The sequence below is a fragment of the Syngnathus acus genome, chromosome 19, assembly GCF_901709675.1.
Source record: "Syngnathus acus chromosome 19, fSynAcu1.2, whole genome shotgun sequence".
NCBI lineage: Eukaryota > Metazoa > Chordata > Actinopteri > Syngnathiformes > Syngnathidae > Syngnathus > Syngnathus acus.
The window spans coordinates 3,679,879-3,695,398 of NC_051103.1; the positions used below are offsets into that span (position 1 = coordinate 3,679,879).

A 15,520-nucleotide genomic window follows, 5' to 3' on the forward strand; every position below is an offset into this window, starting at 1 on the left:
GACGTTTGGTTGATACCTGATGAATTTAACATTTTGTGTGGCTCATTTTGATTCAAATGATGAAGTCATTTCCACGCTCTGTTTGTAGCACACCATCATCCCAAGAGGATCGCTGTCTCTCAAAGTGCTTGCAGAACTGCCACTCATCGTAGTGCTGATGTATCAGGTGAGTGAAATGAAAACTTGGGTATTTTTTTCCTCCCCCGACGGGAGATAAAAAAAAAATAAAGTGCTATTTATTCAAGGATATTGAAGCTTGATTGAGTCATTTGCGTTTTTTGGGATAATTGGAGTCGGGAGAGGTGTGAGTGGATTGAAAATATTCATATCCTCCCCAAATGCTTGTTAATCCCTTGAATAAAATCACCTTATCTGTAATTGTGTGGCTGTATTATGATCATCTTTTTTTTTTTTTTCTTTCTTCACAGCTCTACAAGCTGAATATTCACAACGTGGTGTCAGAGTTTGTGCCCCTCATCATGAGCACCATCATGCTGCAGGTGTCTCCACAAGCCAGGTAACATCCATTTGCCCAAACAGAAATTCCAACACCCCCACTAACTAAATTAATTTTCATTTTATGGCCTTCTGAATGAGATTGCGGCACACTTAATAGAATGGTACCTCCCCCCTTCATCTCTTCTGCCTGGCAGAAGTTTTTTTTTTTTTTGATGGTGTCGCTAAATCCGTTTCCATTCCATTTAGGAAAGTTAAAATAGTGGAAATTGGCTTAGCGGGAGGTGAAATTTGAGCGTGAGAAGATGGGTTGCATTAGACGTCGGGAATAGGAAGGGAAATGGAGCAGAGTTAATTAAGGAACAACAAACCTCGGGAATCTGTGGCAGGTACGGAGAAAGTTTCTTTGGGAGCCGCAGTAACAGCTGCCACACAAATGAATAAGTCATGCATGTAGAATTGAATCCCATATGTAGATCCTCATTTTACCCGCCATTAATTGTCACCTACTGCAGGAGGTGTCGAGGAGGAGGAATTGACTTGTGTGTTTTTTTTTTTTTTTCTTTGCAGGCAACACAAGCTTTATAACAAGGAGCTGTACGCAGATTTTATCGCCGCACAGATCAAGACGCTCTCCTTCTTGGCTTACATCATTCGAATCTACCAGGTATTGATATTCATTCAGTTGTAAAAAATATATCCTTTTCATTTTAAAATGTGTGTTTCCAACTCGTCAGGAGCTGGTAGGGAAATATTCCCAGCAGATGGTGAAGGGCATGCTCCAGCTGCTCACCAACTGCCCCTCGGAGACGGCTCACCTCCGCAAGGAGCTGCTCATCGCCGCCAAACATATTCTCACCACCGAACTACGCAACCGTATGTGCCCTACGAAAACAAACACTTTGCAGTTAGCATGTGAAATTATTTTTTTGTCACTTGGTGGAAGGGTTGCCTGTAAGTTTTTTTTTTTTTTTTTTGCAGAGTTTATACCTTGCATGGATAAACTCTTTGATGAATCTATCCTCATTGGCTCGGGTTACACCGCCCGGGAAACTCTTCGGTAAGTTTCCCTCCCCCGAGTGCGCATCTATCACAATCATCTCCTTGTTTAGTGGACGATTGCTCTGACAGCTCCGAGTCCTTTGCATCTTAATGAGGCACATCTCTCAGAGCTCTGACCGCATCTGAGATCCGTCTGTCAGATTGTCATGTACACCCGCGGCTCCCGAGGGCCGACCCCCCCCACCACCACCACCACTCTTTGACCTGCCACCCCACCCTCGCCACTTCAGTGATCTGTCATTTCAAATTAGCAGTGCGCAAGAGCTGGCGGGAATATCATTGTCACTCATTAGCTCACCTTCTCGCTCTTTTTCCCGGACAGGGGCCATTTGCATAGTCTCCGTAACTGTCGTCGCCTTTCAGAAACAGCTCACTGCGTTCCGTTATCACTTGGCACGTTTCTCACAGCTCCTAAAATGAAATTCATTCCTGTATCATCATCACTTTTGTTTTCAGACCTTTGGCCTACAGCACACTCGCAGACCTCGTCCACCACGTCCGTCAGAACCTGCCCCTGACGGATCTGTCCTTGGCCGTGCAGCTGTTTGCCAAGAACATCGACGACGAGTCACTTCCGAGTAACATTCAGACCATGTCCTGCAAGCTTTTGCTCAACCTGGTGGACTGCATTCGCTCCAAGTCCGAGCAGGAGAACGGCAACGGGCGGGACATCCTCATGAGGATGCTGGAGGTAGCCGAGCTTGGTTTTCCCGCAGTGGCTTTTCTGAACGTTGAAAGTCATTTCTGCTTTATCAGGTGTTTGTGCTGAAATTTCACACCATCGCACGCTACCAGCTGGTTTCCATCTTCAAAAAGTGCAAACCTCAGTCGGAAATGGGCGTGGTGGAGCCGGGAGTACTACCAGGTGTACCGGCCACGCCCACTCCATCCATCACGCCCGCCATCCCGCCTCCCGCTCCTCCCACGCCCGTCGCCAGCGCACCGCAGCCCCCCGCGACCGCCTTCGACCGGCAAGGCGAGAAGGAGGACAAGCAGACGTTTCAAGTGTCAGACTGCCGCAGTTTAGTCAAGACTCTGGTGTGCGGCGTGAAAACCATCACGTGGGGCATCACCTCATGCAAGGCCCCTGGAGGTAAGGCGATGAAAATCAATCGTGATGATAAATTGTTAAACCTGTGGAATTTTTTTCTTTTCAAACAGAGGCGCAGTTCATACCAAACAAGCAGCTTCAGCCAAAGGAAACGCAGATCTACATAAAGTTGGTCAAGTACGCCATGCAGGCTTTGGACATCTATCAGGTATCACGAGAGAATTGCTGAATTTGGCAAGAACCTCCGTGCAGTTTTCTAGAAAGAAGGAAATGAATCCGTTTTTTTTTATATGCTCAGGTTCAGGTCGCCAATAACCAGCAAGCATACATCCGAGTGGCTAACTGCCAAGCGGTCCGCATGAAGGAAGAGAAGGAAGTTCTGGAGCACTTTGCTGGGGTCTTCACCATGATGAACCCACTTACTTTTAAGGAGATTTTCCAAACAACCGTTCCCTACATGGTGGAGAGGATTTCCAAGAATTATGCTCTCCAGGTACACACGGCAACTACACAACAAATCTTTCCCTTTGTATTTTATTTGTTCAATTGATCTGGTTCTTCCGCAGATTGTGGCCAACTCATTCCTGGCCAACTTGTCAACATCGGCTCTCTTCGCCACCATCTTAGTGGAGTACCTTCTGGAAAGACTACCCGAAATGGGCTCCAATGTGGAGCTCTCCAATCTCTACCTCAAGCTCTTTAAACTGGTCTTTGGATCCGTGTCGCTTTTTGCGGCCGAGAATGAACAGATGCTCAAAGTAAGTTGCCACACAATTGGTTCATATCTATATTTTGGTTTCACATAAGTCATCAAATACTTCCTTTTTCCTCAGCCGCACCTTCACAAGATAGTAAACAGCTCAATGGAACTGGCCCAGTCAGCGAAGGAGCCGTACAACTACTTCCTGTTCCTACGGGCACTCTTCCGCTCCATCGGTGGCGGAAGCCATGACCTTCTCTACCAAGAGTTCCTCCCGCTTCTACCCAATCTGCTCCAAGGTGCAACTCTCAAATCGAATCTCTGCCACGTTTCCGCAACTCACCCGTGTGGACTTTTCCCGCTTTAGGTCTGAACATGCTGCAGAGTGGCCTTCACAAGCAGCACATGAAGGACCTCTTTGTGGAGCTGTGCTTGACCGTGCCGGTGCGCCTGAGCTCTCTGCTGCCATATTTGCCCATGCTCATGGATCCACTGGTGTCAGCCCTGAATGGCTCTCAGACTTTAGTGAGCCAGGGTCTTCGTACTTTAGAGCTTTGCGTGGACAACCTCCAGCCGGACTTCTTGTATGACCATATTCAGCCTGTCAGGGCTGAGCTCATGCAGGTAGGCGCTTTTACAGAATAAACCGAATTTCAAAGGAGATGTTAAGCATTGCGTTTGTCTTCCAAGGCTTTGTGGCGGACCCTTCGGAACCCGGCCGAGACCATCTCCCACGTAGCCTACCGGGTCTTGGGGAAGTTTGGCGGCAGCAACAGGAAGATGCTGAAGGAGTCTCAGAGGCTGCATTACGTGGTGACCGAGGTTCAAGGGCCCAGCATCAAGGCCGAGTTCACCGACTGCAAAGCCTCCATTCAGCTCCCGATGGAGAAGGTAAGACCACGCTGCCAGCTACGGCTCCCATGATCGAATCTTTTTTGGGATTGATTATTCCATCGATTAATTGGGGCTGTTCAATTTTTGTGTGTGTGTGCCGTATTCCATTCCAGGCTATCGAGACAGCCCTCGACTGTCTTAAGAGTGCCAACACAGAGCCCTACTACCGACGACAGGCGTGGGAGGTCATCAAGTGCTTCCTGGTGGCCATGACCAGTCTGGACGATAACAAACACGCTCTGTACCAGCTTCTCTCTCATCCCAAGTAAGCATGTCGCAAGACGGGCGGACATGTCATGTTGATCCTCAACGCAGGCTCTCGTTGAAAACGAGCAGGAGCTCACAGACACCGAAGGGGTGCCGGTGGGATGGCTTAGTCACATTAGCGTCATTGATTCCGGGCAGGGGCTAATTGACTTTCTTCCGTCTGTTTATGCTACATCCTGGCCCTTTTGCTCTCCTTTCATTACAGGCGCACTTACGCTCACGCAGAAAGACAAGTGTGTCCGTGTGCACGCTCTGCCGGGGTAATGAAGTGTGTCAGTTATGATCGGGGGCGGGGGGACTGTCAGACATCTTGATTTGTCCTCCCTCGTGAACGATTCTCTCTGCTTTTCTTCTCCATTCATTTACGCTCATGAGATGACTTTAAATATAGCCTTTGTGAGAACACAGTAAGGTCGCCGTGGTAACCCGCCCGTGATTGACAAAAGGCCAATTGATCGGACGTTCTGGCAGTCGCCCGCCGCCACTTCCGCTTTTGTCCCCTTTGCTCACTAGACCCCCTTCCACCTCCGGTCGCAGCCTTTTAAATAACAATAATTAGATGAAGCGATCCATCAGGTCTACCCCGGCGTGCGGCGTTATAAAACACAAGCTCAAGCACGAGGAAAAACAGCTGCTCAATAACACGGCGGCATTGTTGCCTTGAGCTGTTGTAAATAACAAATACCAACAGAGCTGCGGAAAATAGGACAAAAATGCAAATCGAAAGCCTTTCATATAAAAATGTGCTTATTGACTTGACAATTTGCTAAACAAATAAAACGGTAAAATGCTCCTTTAATGGCAAATGTTTTATGATGATAATCCTACATTTGAGAACATCTTAATATCACAGTCAGCCCAGTAAATGGAGAGTGGAGTCAATCTTGTTTTTATTCCCTCCAGCTTTACCGAGAAGTGGATCCCCAACGTTATTATCTCTCACCGCTACAAGGCACAAGACACGCCTGCCCGCAGAACTTTTGAACAGGCCTTGACCGGAGCATTCATGTCGGCCGTGATAAAAGACCTGAGGCCCAGTGCGCTACCTTTTGTCGCCAGCTTGATTCGCCACTACACCATGGTTGCCGTGGCTCAGCAGTGTGGTGAGACAAATATTGCCTTTTTTTTTCCCCCCATTATTAGGATCATTTAAAATTCATTTGTGGATTTCCGTTTGACGCAGGTCCGTTCCTGCTGCCGTGCTACCAGCTCGGCAGTCAACCCAGCACGGCTATGTTCCACAGCGAAGAGAACGGGTCAAAGGGCATGGATCCACTGGTTCTGATCGACGCCATAGCCATCTGCATGGCCTACGAGGAAAAGGAACTGTGTAAAATCGGCGAGGTGGCCCTGGCCGTCATCTTTGACGTGGCCAGCATCATCCTTGGATCCAAGGAGAGGGTGAGTCCATTTTTCCAGGCGTCACGAAATCTAGTGACTAAATTTTGCTCCATTTGCAGGCATGTCAGCTTCCCTTGTTCTCATACATTGTGGAGCGTCTGTGCGCCTGCTGCTATGAGCAGGCTTGGTATGCCAAGCTCGGTGGCGTGGTGTCCATCAAGTTCCTGATGGAAAGGCTGCCTCTTATCTGGGTTCTACAAAACCAGCTTACTTTTCTCAAGGCCCTGCTTTTTGTAATGATGGACCTCACAGGAGAGGTGAGCTTCAATGAGTTTAGTTAGCCAATTCTGAATCGCTCAACTTTTTGAATCGGCCCTTTTGACCCAGGTGTCAAATGGCGCTGTCGCCATGGCAAAGACAACCCTGGAGCAGCTGCTGGTCCGCTGCGCCACTCCATTGAAGGATGAAGAAAAAAGCGAAGAACTCCTAACCGCCCAAGACAAATCTTTCCACATGGTGACGCACGACCTGGTTCGAGAAGTGACCTCCCCCAACTCCACTGTCAGAAAGCAGGCCATGCATTCACTGCAGGTGCTGGCCCAGGTCACTGGCAAGAGCGTCACTGTCATCATGGAGCCACACAAGGAGGTAAACGTTGGATGACCAATCAAATCCTGAGTTCAGATGCGAATCGTTGGTCGTTGGTTCTCATCAGGTTTTGCAAGATATGGTTCCACCCAAGAAGCATCTTCTGCGCCACCAACCTGCAAACGCCCAGATTGGCTTGATGGAAGGCAACACCTTCTGCACCACCCTGCAGCCACGCCTCTTCACCATGGACCTCAATGTCATGGAGCACAAGGTTTTCTATACCGAGGTATGCAACATGGCAGCGCTACACCTATTATTATTATTTTTTTTCGCTATACTTCAACCTTGTTTTGCTCTTCTGTCTTCAGCTGCTGAACTTGTGTGAGGCGGACGACGCGGCGCTGATGAAGCTGCCATGTTACAAGAGCCTCCGTCTCTGGTGCCGCTGCGCATTGCTGCTCTCAGTGAGTCATGTCCTCTTGAAGCGGGTTCAACCAATTAGCCGTCCAGTCGACCGGGCTGCAAAAAAGTTTGGAGGTCTATTTTTTTTTAATGCTCCCTTCTTAGATGCATTGGCTGCCTGCAACTACTTGCCGCAGTCCAGAGAAGATAATCGCCGCCTTGTTCAAGGCCTCAACTCTACCAACAGTGAGCTTCAGGAAGCAGGGGAGGCGTGCATGAGGAAGGTCAGTACAGAAAAAAAATCTCCGCCTCATTTGTCAGGATTATACGCTTTTAGTTTTTTTTTTTAGTCGCTCAAACCCTTATTGAATATAAACCTCCTTTAAAAGAAAAAACCTTGAGACCCTCACGCACAACATTGCTCGAGCTGTGAGGCGCTTTCATGTTTTTTTTAATGACTCAAGTAGGTTTCCCGCATCTCGATGATTCTTCTCCGTTGCGCGCTCATGACATTTCAAACGCGGGAGATCATTTATTAATCATCTGAACTTCCCTATGCTTTATCAGACTGAGCGAACCAGCCTGGCCTCTATTTATCAATCGATCCATCCCACGAAGACCCAATCCATTCACCTAGATGCTCTTTGTCCCCTTTTCCTTCAATTTCCGTGCCCTTCATTTTGTGTCTTTACCGCCATCGTCTTTATCCCGTGACCACCCCGCCGCCACCCGCCCCTTCCCCACTCGTTCTTTCATCTTTGCCCTGATAGCACTAATGAGCATTGCTGTGGCCCCGATCAATACAGGATGGAGTGTTTGTTCTCTCCACTGAGAGGAAAATGAATGGGCTTTCTCTCGTCTGTGTGTGTGTGTGTGTGTGTGTGTTGTGTGTTTCATCGATGTTGTTGTGTGCTTGTTTGCAACCGGGCCAGCCTACTTTTGTCCGGACAGTTAGAGAACCCGTCACACACTCCACGTATCTTATCGTACGGACTCGTGGAGTTCCCCGAAACGATAAATCCCGCCCTGTGTTTTTCTTTATAGTTCCTGGAGGGCGCCACCATCGAAGTGGACCAGATCCACACTCACTGCGGCCTCTGCTTATGATGCTGGGCGGACTACCGCAGCTCACGCTCAACGTGGTCAACCGGCTGACCTCTGTCACGCGACTCTTCCCCAACTCCTTCAATGACAAGTTCTGTGATCAAATGATGGTAAGGAACATTCTGTTTCTTACCGCACATTTTTATTCTCTTTATTCCATGTTGTCTTTCTGCTGCCCACGTCGTCTCATCTTTTTTGGTTTTTCCGTCTCGCCAGCAACACTGCGAGAAGTGGATGGAGGGGTTTGTAATAAACACAAGGGAGGCCAGCGCAGCGACGGAAGTGTGAGTATCGGCGCTCAAGTGACGCCACGTACACTGTAAAACAATTCCGCAGGCGCCCTGACGTGTTGATGTACCTCAGTTGAGATTCGGTTGGAATCCGTCGAAACTTAAGTCGCTTGTCGTAAAACATCCTCTGCGTGGCCGCCTCCCAGATGGGTGTGAGTGGCCATATTACAATCAATGATTAATTAGGCGCCAAGGCGGCGGGTAGGCACGGCGCGGCGCGGCGTCTCCTCTTATCATCCTGACAGATAGATAACCTTGTAAAGGCAAAGAAAAGGCGAGAGCATGTAAAAACAGTCGCCCTCTTATGGAAGTAAAACCATTTCGACCTTTTATTGCACAAGAGTTACAACTTCCCCACCTCAAAATGCTTTGCATAATCACATGCAAATTAGCCCTTTATCCCCACCCCCCCCCCCCCCCCCCCCCCCCCCCCCCCCCCCCCCCCCCCCCCCCCCCCCCCACCCCCCCCCCCCCCCCCCCCCCCCCCCCCCCCCCCCCCCCCCCCCCCCCCCCCCCCCCCCCCCCCCCCCCCCCCCCCCCCCCCCCCCCCCCCCCCCCCCCCCCCCTGGTGTCAGTTGACAGTGAGCTGTGAAGTCGCAGTAAAGCCAGGGGTCACGTGGGTCAATTAGCCGAGCCTGATAACACTCGAAGGGGATGAAATAGTTTAATTTGTGACCTTTTACCTCCAAATGTGGGTTTAGTTTGTGTGCTCCGCTCACTAAAAGTTGTTCCTAAGGTCGAATGTCAAGGTTGTAGCTGGCCAACCATTCATTTGACTATCAACTTGTCTTATCTGATCATTGTCTCCCGTTTTGGTACAGCCTGCATTGGAGGGCTTTGAGGTGAGATGCGACCTGGTAGCGCGCCCTCTGTTGGTGACGTTTTGAAGCTTCCTTGAGCCAATGTTGTGCTCGTGAAAGTTGCCCTTTTGTTGTTTCTTTGTTTTGTTTTTTTGTTCCATGTGTTTGTCATTGTCTGCAGACACTGTCATGTCAGCTCTTCTCACATTTTTGGTCTTTTTGAAAGCCTCACTGACAACTGCACCTCCCGAGATGCCGACGACAGTGGTTTTTAAAGAATCAATACACTCGATGTCCCTAAAGTGTTTGTTTGCCGTGGCTTTGTAATTCTGTAACTCATTTGACTGTCTGTCCCCGTCGAAGTTCTTTTACTAATTGACGCAAAATGCATTTTTCATTTGACTAAAATTCATCCTTGTATTTTTTTCCCCACAGTGGCTTCTCATCCGAAATAAATTCTTTCCTGAGCTGACATTTCCCCGATTCTTTGATTTACTCCCCTCTGCTTGTGTCTGACTTGTTTTTTTGTAGGAGATGAAGATCTGTTCTGCCATCATTAACCTTTTCCACCTGATCCCCGCCGCACCTCAGACGCTAGTCAAACCTCTGCTGGAGGTGGTCATGAAGACTGAGAGGGCCATGCTGATCGAAGTAAAACAGAAAATAAATAAATGAAAAAACTATAAATATGTTTGTGGGACTGAGTGAGTTAATCTTTCCCATCTCTTCCACCTTCCAGGCCGGCAGTCCATTCAGGGAGCCTTTGATAAAGTTCCTGACTCGCCACCCTTCCCAGACTGTGGAGCTGTTCATGATGGAGGCGACCCTTAATGACCCCCAGTGGAGCCGCATGTTCATGGTCAGACATTAGCCGCGCTAAGCGGTTATCCCTCTGCTGCTGGGTTCTTAGCGCTCCCACTAATAGGTCATAACGAGGATGCTGTTGGCTTTTCCGATACTTATCTTTCCATTTAGCGCCAAACTGTAATATTTGGGTACGAATCGACTGTATTTGGAGTTGATTAATGTGTATGTGTTTGTACGCAGAGTTTTTTGAAACACAAAGATGCCAAGCCACTAAGAGACGTACTGGCGTCCAATCCCAACCGCTTTGTCACCTTGCTGGTTCCCGCCGGCACGGCTGCCGCTGTCCGACCTGGATCTCCTTCCACCACCACAGCCAGACTGGACCTCCAGTTTCAAGCCATTAAGGTATTAGAGCCTCGAGAGTAAGACTTGGCATGTGTGTAACTTTTTTTTTCTTGCCTCCGTTTAGATCATCAGTATCATTGTGAAGAATGACGAAGGCTGGCTAGCAGGCCAACATTCGCTCGTCAATCAGCTCAGACGGGTGTGGGTCAGCGAGGCCTTTCAGGAGAGACATCGGAAAGACAACATGGCCGCCACCAACTGGAAGGAGCCCAAGCTGTTGGCTTATTGTCTTCTTAGCTACTGCAAGTATGTATTGTTGACAACATTTTCGACCGGTTAATATTAGCGTGTAATTGTTAGCCAAGAGGACTTGAATATTTTGACTAGTGCGCTGAACTTCCCGACCCCTTTGTCCCAATCAAAAGGCGCAACTACTCCGAGATAGAGTTGCTGTTCCAGTTGCTGCGGGCCTTCACGGGTCGCTTCTTGTGCAACATGACCTTCCTGAAGGAGTACATGGAGGAGGAAATTCCCAGGAACTACTCCATCCTCCAGAAGCGTGCCCTGTTTTTCCGCTTTGTCGAGTTCAATGACCCGCACTTCAACGATGAGCTCAAAGCCAAGGTAGGTTTGTCATCGACGGAGATAATTCCCTCCGCGCTTCTGACGTTTCTGTCAACTGGAAATTAGAATCGACTTCACTTTGACGTCAAAGCCCCGGCATACAACTTAAACAACAAATATGACCTCGTTTGCTGTTGTTAAGCAGCCATCCATTTTGTCCCTTCTAAAAATCGTCAATAATGCAACAAAAACGCGTGACAAATGTACCCTTTGTCTGGAGGGAAAAAGTTTGGCTTGGGCTTGAAACGTGTTTTTAACTGTTCTCCCCAGCGTCATAAATTATAAGGCATGAATTATGAGTTTGTCACCTCAGCCGACTTGCTTTGTTCCGGTGTGAGCATTGCCGACTTAGTTCTTTGATAGAGTCACAGAGGTCATGTTTTTTTGATACTGTTTTTCCAGACACAGGAGATGAATGCCTGCGTAGTCTCGACCTGACACGCCGCCCGCTAGCATTTAAATCCTTCTAGCTGCTTTTTTTTAATTGCACGCAAATACACTTGAGCAGCAATGCTGGCAGAGAGTAGCTCCAGCTTTTGCACGAAAACAGGTCAGTGGGGAAGGTTTGCCCCGGCACGCCGAAGCCAAATGACTGTTTGGCAAACATGGATCTGTACATATACTTAGAGCACACATGGGTAATTGCACTCAGACTCCCAATCCTGTGATAATTCCGCCGCCAACTCCCACCCGCTTATCCAATCCGAGTTTCTTTTTAACGGGTCCTCCTAGTGGAAATCTTCTTATGGTTAATTTGTTTTTTTTCCCCCCCATGCAGGCCATAAAGATGTTTTTTTTTTGGTAGTTGGGGTGTATATAAGTCAAGCAGACATGCGAGCAAAAGCGAGCATGAAGTTGATGAAGCACATTGTTTCACAGTGCGCGGCCATGTGGTTTTGTTTCCGAACATGCGGCGCAAGCAGAGTTTGTTTACAATTCAACTGCTGTTTTATGATCAGCGTGTGCTATAAATAATTAATGCTCCTTCCCACCCCCATCCTCTATACTATGATTTTTTATTTTGCCCCCTTTTAACGCCGCCTCTGCACCAGACTGCCCCTCAATGATGGCATTTTTGTTCCTAAGATTTTATTACAAATTTCGCATCTAATTTTTACATATTGCATTTTTTAAATAGCTATTCTCTGCTCTCCACATGCACAAAGAGCTTCTGCGTGTGTTTATATGCATCGAGTCGCCTGTAGGATCACTTGATCTAATTATACGTATCACCAAAATGTACTGTGATTGATGTCAGAGAGGCTAAGAAATGATGGGAACAGATGAGGCCGGAGAACCGACCGGCGCATTTTCTCGCCGTCTTCATTCCCGGCCGCGTGTCGCGCGTCCGCATTTGTATCCGTCACGGTTGCCGAATGTGCGTGAGTAATGACCTCACAGAGGAGGGGGAACATATGCCGGCGTGATCGTTCTTCAGCAAGCGTCGCCCCCGTCCTCCTCGATGATGGATGGAATCAGAGGGCTCATTAACAGATAGCAGCTTCTTTAATAAATGCAGTCGTTAGCTTTATTGTGGGCACCGTCTTGTGCCTTTCGCTGGCTAATCGAGCCAGCGCCGCCGTTTGCTTATTCTGGCATCAGCACTTCCCCGTAGTTTATCGTTTGGTTATTTTTATGATGTGGTAGGATTTGTATTTTCTGGCAAGTGTTCAATTTGTGTTGCCGCATTTTTCCTTCCATATACTTTACAATTAAAATGTGACTGAGAGCTGGAATATTAGCGATTAGCGCTGGCTTCCTTCTCAGAAATGTAATCTGTGAAATTATAATCTGGGGTTTTTCTCACCGAAAGGTGCTGCAGCATATCCTGAATCCAGCCTTCCTATACAGTTTTGAGAAGGGCGAAGGAGAGCAGCTCCTCGGCCCGCCAAATCCCGAAGGGGACAATCCGGAAAGCATTACCAGCGTCTTCATCACAAAGGTAAGTTGCGCAACACTTTGAAAGCAGTCCATCTTGATTGTCTTTGCTCCCTCCAGCGATCCCGCTGGTCCCATTTCATTTATCAGACCAAACTATAATTCCCGGTCTAAATGTCACAATGTTAAAGGTCGGTGAATTTTTTTTTTTTTTTGTGCAGCTGTAGATTCCGTCACTTACAAACACCTGCCATATGTTGGCTGCTTTTCTGGAGAGGTTTAAAATTAATTTCCCCTGACAGGGTGCGCTCTCATCTGAAAGACTCGACGGATACTGAATGCAATTAAAGTCAATTAATATTTGGATGAAAGGGGATTTACATTTATATTCCCATGATTGAACACCAATTTGAATATCAGTGTTGTGTACTTCCAAAAAAAATTCTGTCTTTAAGGTTCTAGATCCCGAGAAGCAGGCGGACCTGCTGGACTCTCTCCGAATATGCCTGCTGCAGTTTTCTACTCTGTTGGTGGAACACGCCCCCCACCACATTCACGACAACAACAAGTCCCGCAACAGCAAGCTGCGGCGACTCATGACCTTCGCCTGGCCATGCCTGCTGCCGAAAGCCTGCGTGGACCCCGCCTGTAAATACAGCGGACATCTACTTTTGGCACACATCATCGCAAAGTTCGCCATTCACAAGAAGATTGTACTTCAGGTATTCCATTTGGTCCGCGGCAGGAAGTCAAACTGCGGCCCTGCTGTTTGATCAGAATCAAAAATGTGGGGCTTGTTTTAGGTCTTCCACAGCCTTTTGAAGGCCCACACCATGGAGGCCCGTGCCATTGTCCGTCAGGCCATGGCCATCCTCACTCCAGCTGTGCCGGCCCGCATGGAAGATGGCCACCAAATGCTGACCCACTGGACGCGCAAAATCATCGTGGAGGAAGGCCACACGGTTCCGCAGCTGGTCCACATTCTGCACCTAATCGTGCAGCACTTCCGGGTGAGTAGATGTCCAAGAACGAAGCATTTCAGTTGTCTGCGCCATTTCCAACGCGTCCACTTAACCAACGGGAGATTTGTTTGTCAGCATATAAATCACATCGTTATCCCACTTTTAAAAGCCACTTTGAACTCGCACCCTATTGATGGAAGTTATTGACAGCGGGCGGGATAATGGTCCTCGGCTCCCTCGCGGCGACCATCTTCTGTCTGTAATCGCCTTTTAAAGCAGATACATTCAGAAAGCGTGACCCATGAAATAAGACCAGCAAAAGGCTCATTGACCCGTGTGTTAGCGCTCGTCTTAAAACTTGACGGACACTTGATGCCTCCTCATTTGATGTCCGTGGCTTCACAGGTTCAGGGAAAGTGTGTTTCTCTGCACAGCTTTGACATTTTTTGGCTCTTTCTCCCTGACAGGTTGCTCTCATTGGGCCAGATGACTAATCTAATGTAATCACATCAGCATAATTGCACTGGGGGAGATAATGACAGGCAGATGAGAGACTTTTTGAGTATGTGCACATGTGATGGACAGGGCTTAGCCTCTCTGTCGTTAAGTCCTACCCCATCGACTATAATTACCCTCAAAGTGAGAAGCGTGAATATCCTTTGTCACTAGCGGCAGCCTCCTCCTCGATCGACGTTTCATGTCTTGCTCTTTTTTGGCTGGATGCTCGAGAGTCCTAGTTAGGAAGCTTTCTGTGATTCGGGCATTACGGTGATTGCGCAACGCCTCGAACTCAGCGTTACCGGAGTGTGAAAATAAATCAATGAAGAGCCAATTTTAATTTTGTAAATGAGCGGAAAATGAGCAAAATTATTGATGGTTACATCTGCAGGTGTACTACCCGGTTCGACACCACCTGGTGCAGCACATGATCAGCGCAATGCAGCGTCTGGGCTTCACCCCCACCGTGACCATTGAGCATCGGAAACTGGCCGTGGATCTGGCCGAGGTGGTCATCAAGTGGGAGCTGCAAAGAATCAAAGACCAACTGGTGCGTACATGCACGCTTGGAAATACTCGAAAGCAGTGATTTGTCAATCGGTGGTTCGCAGCCCTCTATTGGTCCGTGGCGATATTGCAGGTGGTCCGCGAAATTGGAAATGGAATTTTTTTTTAAAAATAAAATTGATTTATTATTTACACTTGGTTTATTTTCGAGATCATTTTGTGAATCATTTACCCATCCAAATGATGTCGAATGTAGCTGAAATTCCCAAAATAAACATATAGAGGCAAATAAATAGCCTGGATATGTTTAGCCTTCTTCGGTGGAAAATAAAATAATATCGCGCCAGAGCAGTGGTTAGTTCTCGGTTATAATGATGGTCCCAACTTTTTGTTCGGGTTCTTCCAGCCTGATTCCGAGGCAGACGGAGGATCCAGCGGTGAAGGGACGAGCGGTGCCGTGAAAAGCGGACTCTCTGCAGATGGCGCCACTCCTGGACAGGATGCAAAAAGATTCCGCCTAGCATCGGGAACGGCCTCTACTGTGAGCTAATTTCCATCTTATTATTTGTCGTTTCCACTTCCAACCGTGCAATGGTTGCCCTTGAGCTGTTTCCAAAAAAGTATTTGCAGAACACTTTGATCAAACAGCATCTCAAAACTTGCCAGGAGGCGACAGCATCATTTCTGTCATCTTTCATGTGTTTTCTCTTTTGTTTTTGCAATCGCAAACATAAGTATTTTCACTTTTCGGAACTAACTCGAGATGCTCCCAAGGGCAATTTCTGCCATCTAAATCAAATCAACTCTTCTTGTTTGTTTTTTAGGTGTTTGGTCGCAGTCAGTCCATGCCGGGCACTGAGACGATGCTCACTAAACCCGTCGACAAACAACATACGGACACCGTGGTCAATTTCCTCATCCGGATCGCATGCCAGGTAACA

General features: G+C 48.0%; 1 protein-coding gene across 1 annotated transcript in view; it reads left to right on the plus strand.

Annotated features, from left to right (window-relative positions):
* Positions 1–15,520, plus strand: part of LOC119138047 (transformation/transcription domain-associated protein) — a 40,024-nt gene that overhangs the window by 2,313 nt on the left and 22,191 nt on the right. The window contains 37 exon segments of the mRNA XM_037277746.1: positions 89–166; positions 429–517; positions 1,027–1,123; positions 1,194–1,332; positions 1,438–1,516; positions 1,975–2,209; positions 2,275–2,611; positions 2,680–2,777; positions 2,868–3,062; positions 3,136–3,327; positions 3,403–3,568; positions 3,637–3,893; positions 3,960–4,160; positions 4,277–4,428; positions 5,334–5,533; positions 5,614–5,831; positions 5,891–6,088; positions 6,159–6,419; positions 6,487–6,648; positions 6,731–6,788; positions 6,791–6,826; positions 6,930–7,048; positions 7,809–7,851; positions 7,854–7,978; positions 8,085–8,118; positions 8,121–8,152; positions 9,490–9,609; positions 9,698–9,817; positions 10,006–10,170; positions 10,235–10,416; positions 10,536–10,734; positions 12,548–12,676; positions 13,068–13,334; positions 13,416–13,622; positions 14,464–14,622; positions 14,986–15,120; positions 15,404–15,514. Coding sequence (XP_037133641.1) covers positions 89–166; positions 429–517; positions 1,027–1,123; positions 1,194–1,332; positions 1,438–1,516; positions 1,975–2,209; positions 2,275–2,611; positions 2,680–2,777; positions 2,868–3,062; positions 3,136–3,327; positions 3,403–3,568; positions 3,637–3,893; positions 3,960–4,160; positions 4,277–4,428; positions 5,334–5,533; positions 5,614–5,831; positions 5,891–6,088; positions 6,159–6,419; positions 6,487–6,648; positions 6,731–6,788; positions 6,791–6,826; positions 6,930–7,048; positions 7,809–7,851; positions 7,854–7,978; positions 8,085–8,118; positions 8,121–8,152; positions 9,490–9,609; positions 9,698–9,817; positions 10,006–10,170; positions 10,235–10,416; positions 10,536–10,734; positions 12,548–12,676; positions 13,068–13,334; positions 13,416–13,622; positions 14,464–14,622; positions 14,986–15,120; positions 15,404–15,514 — 5,595 coding nt within the window.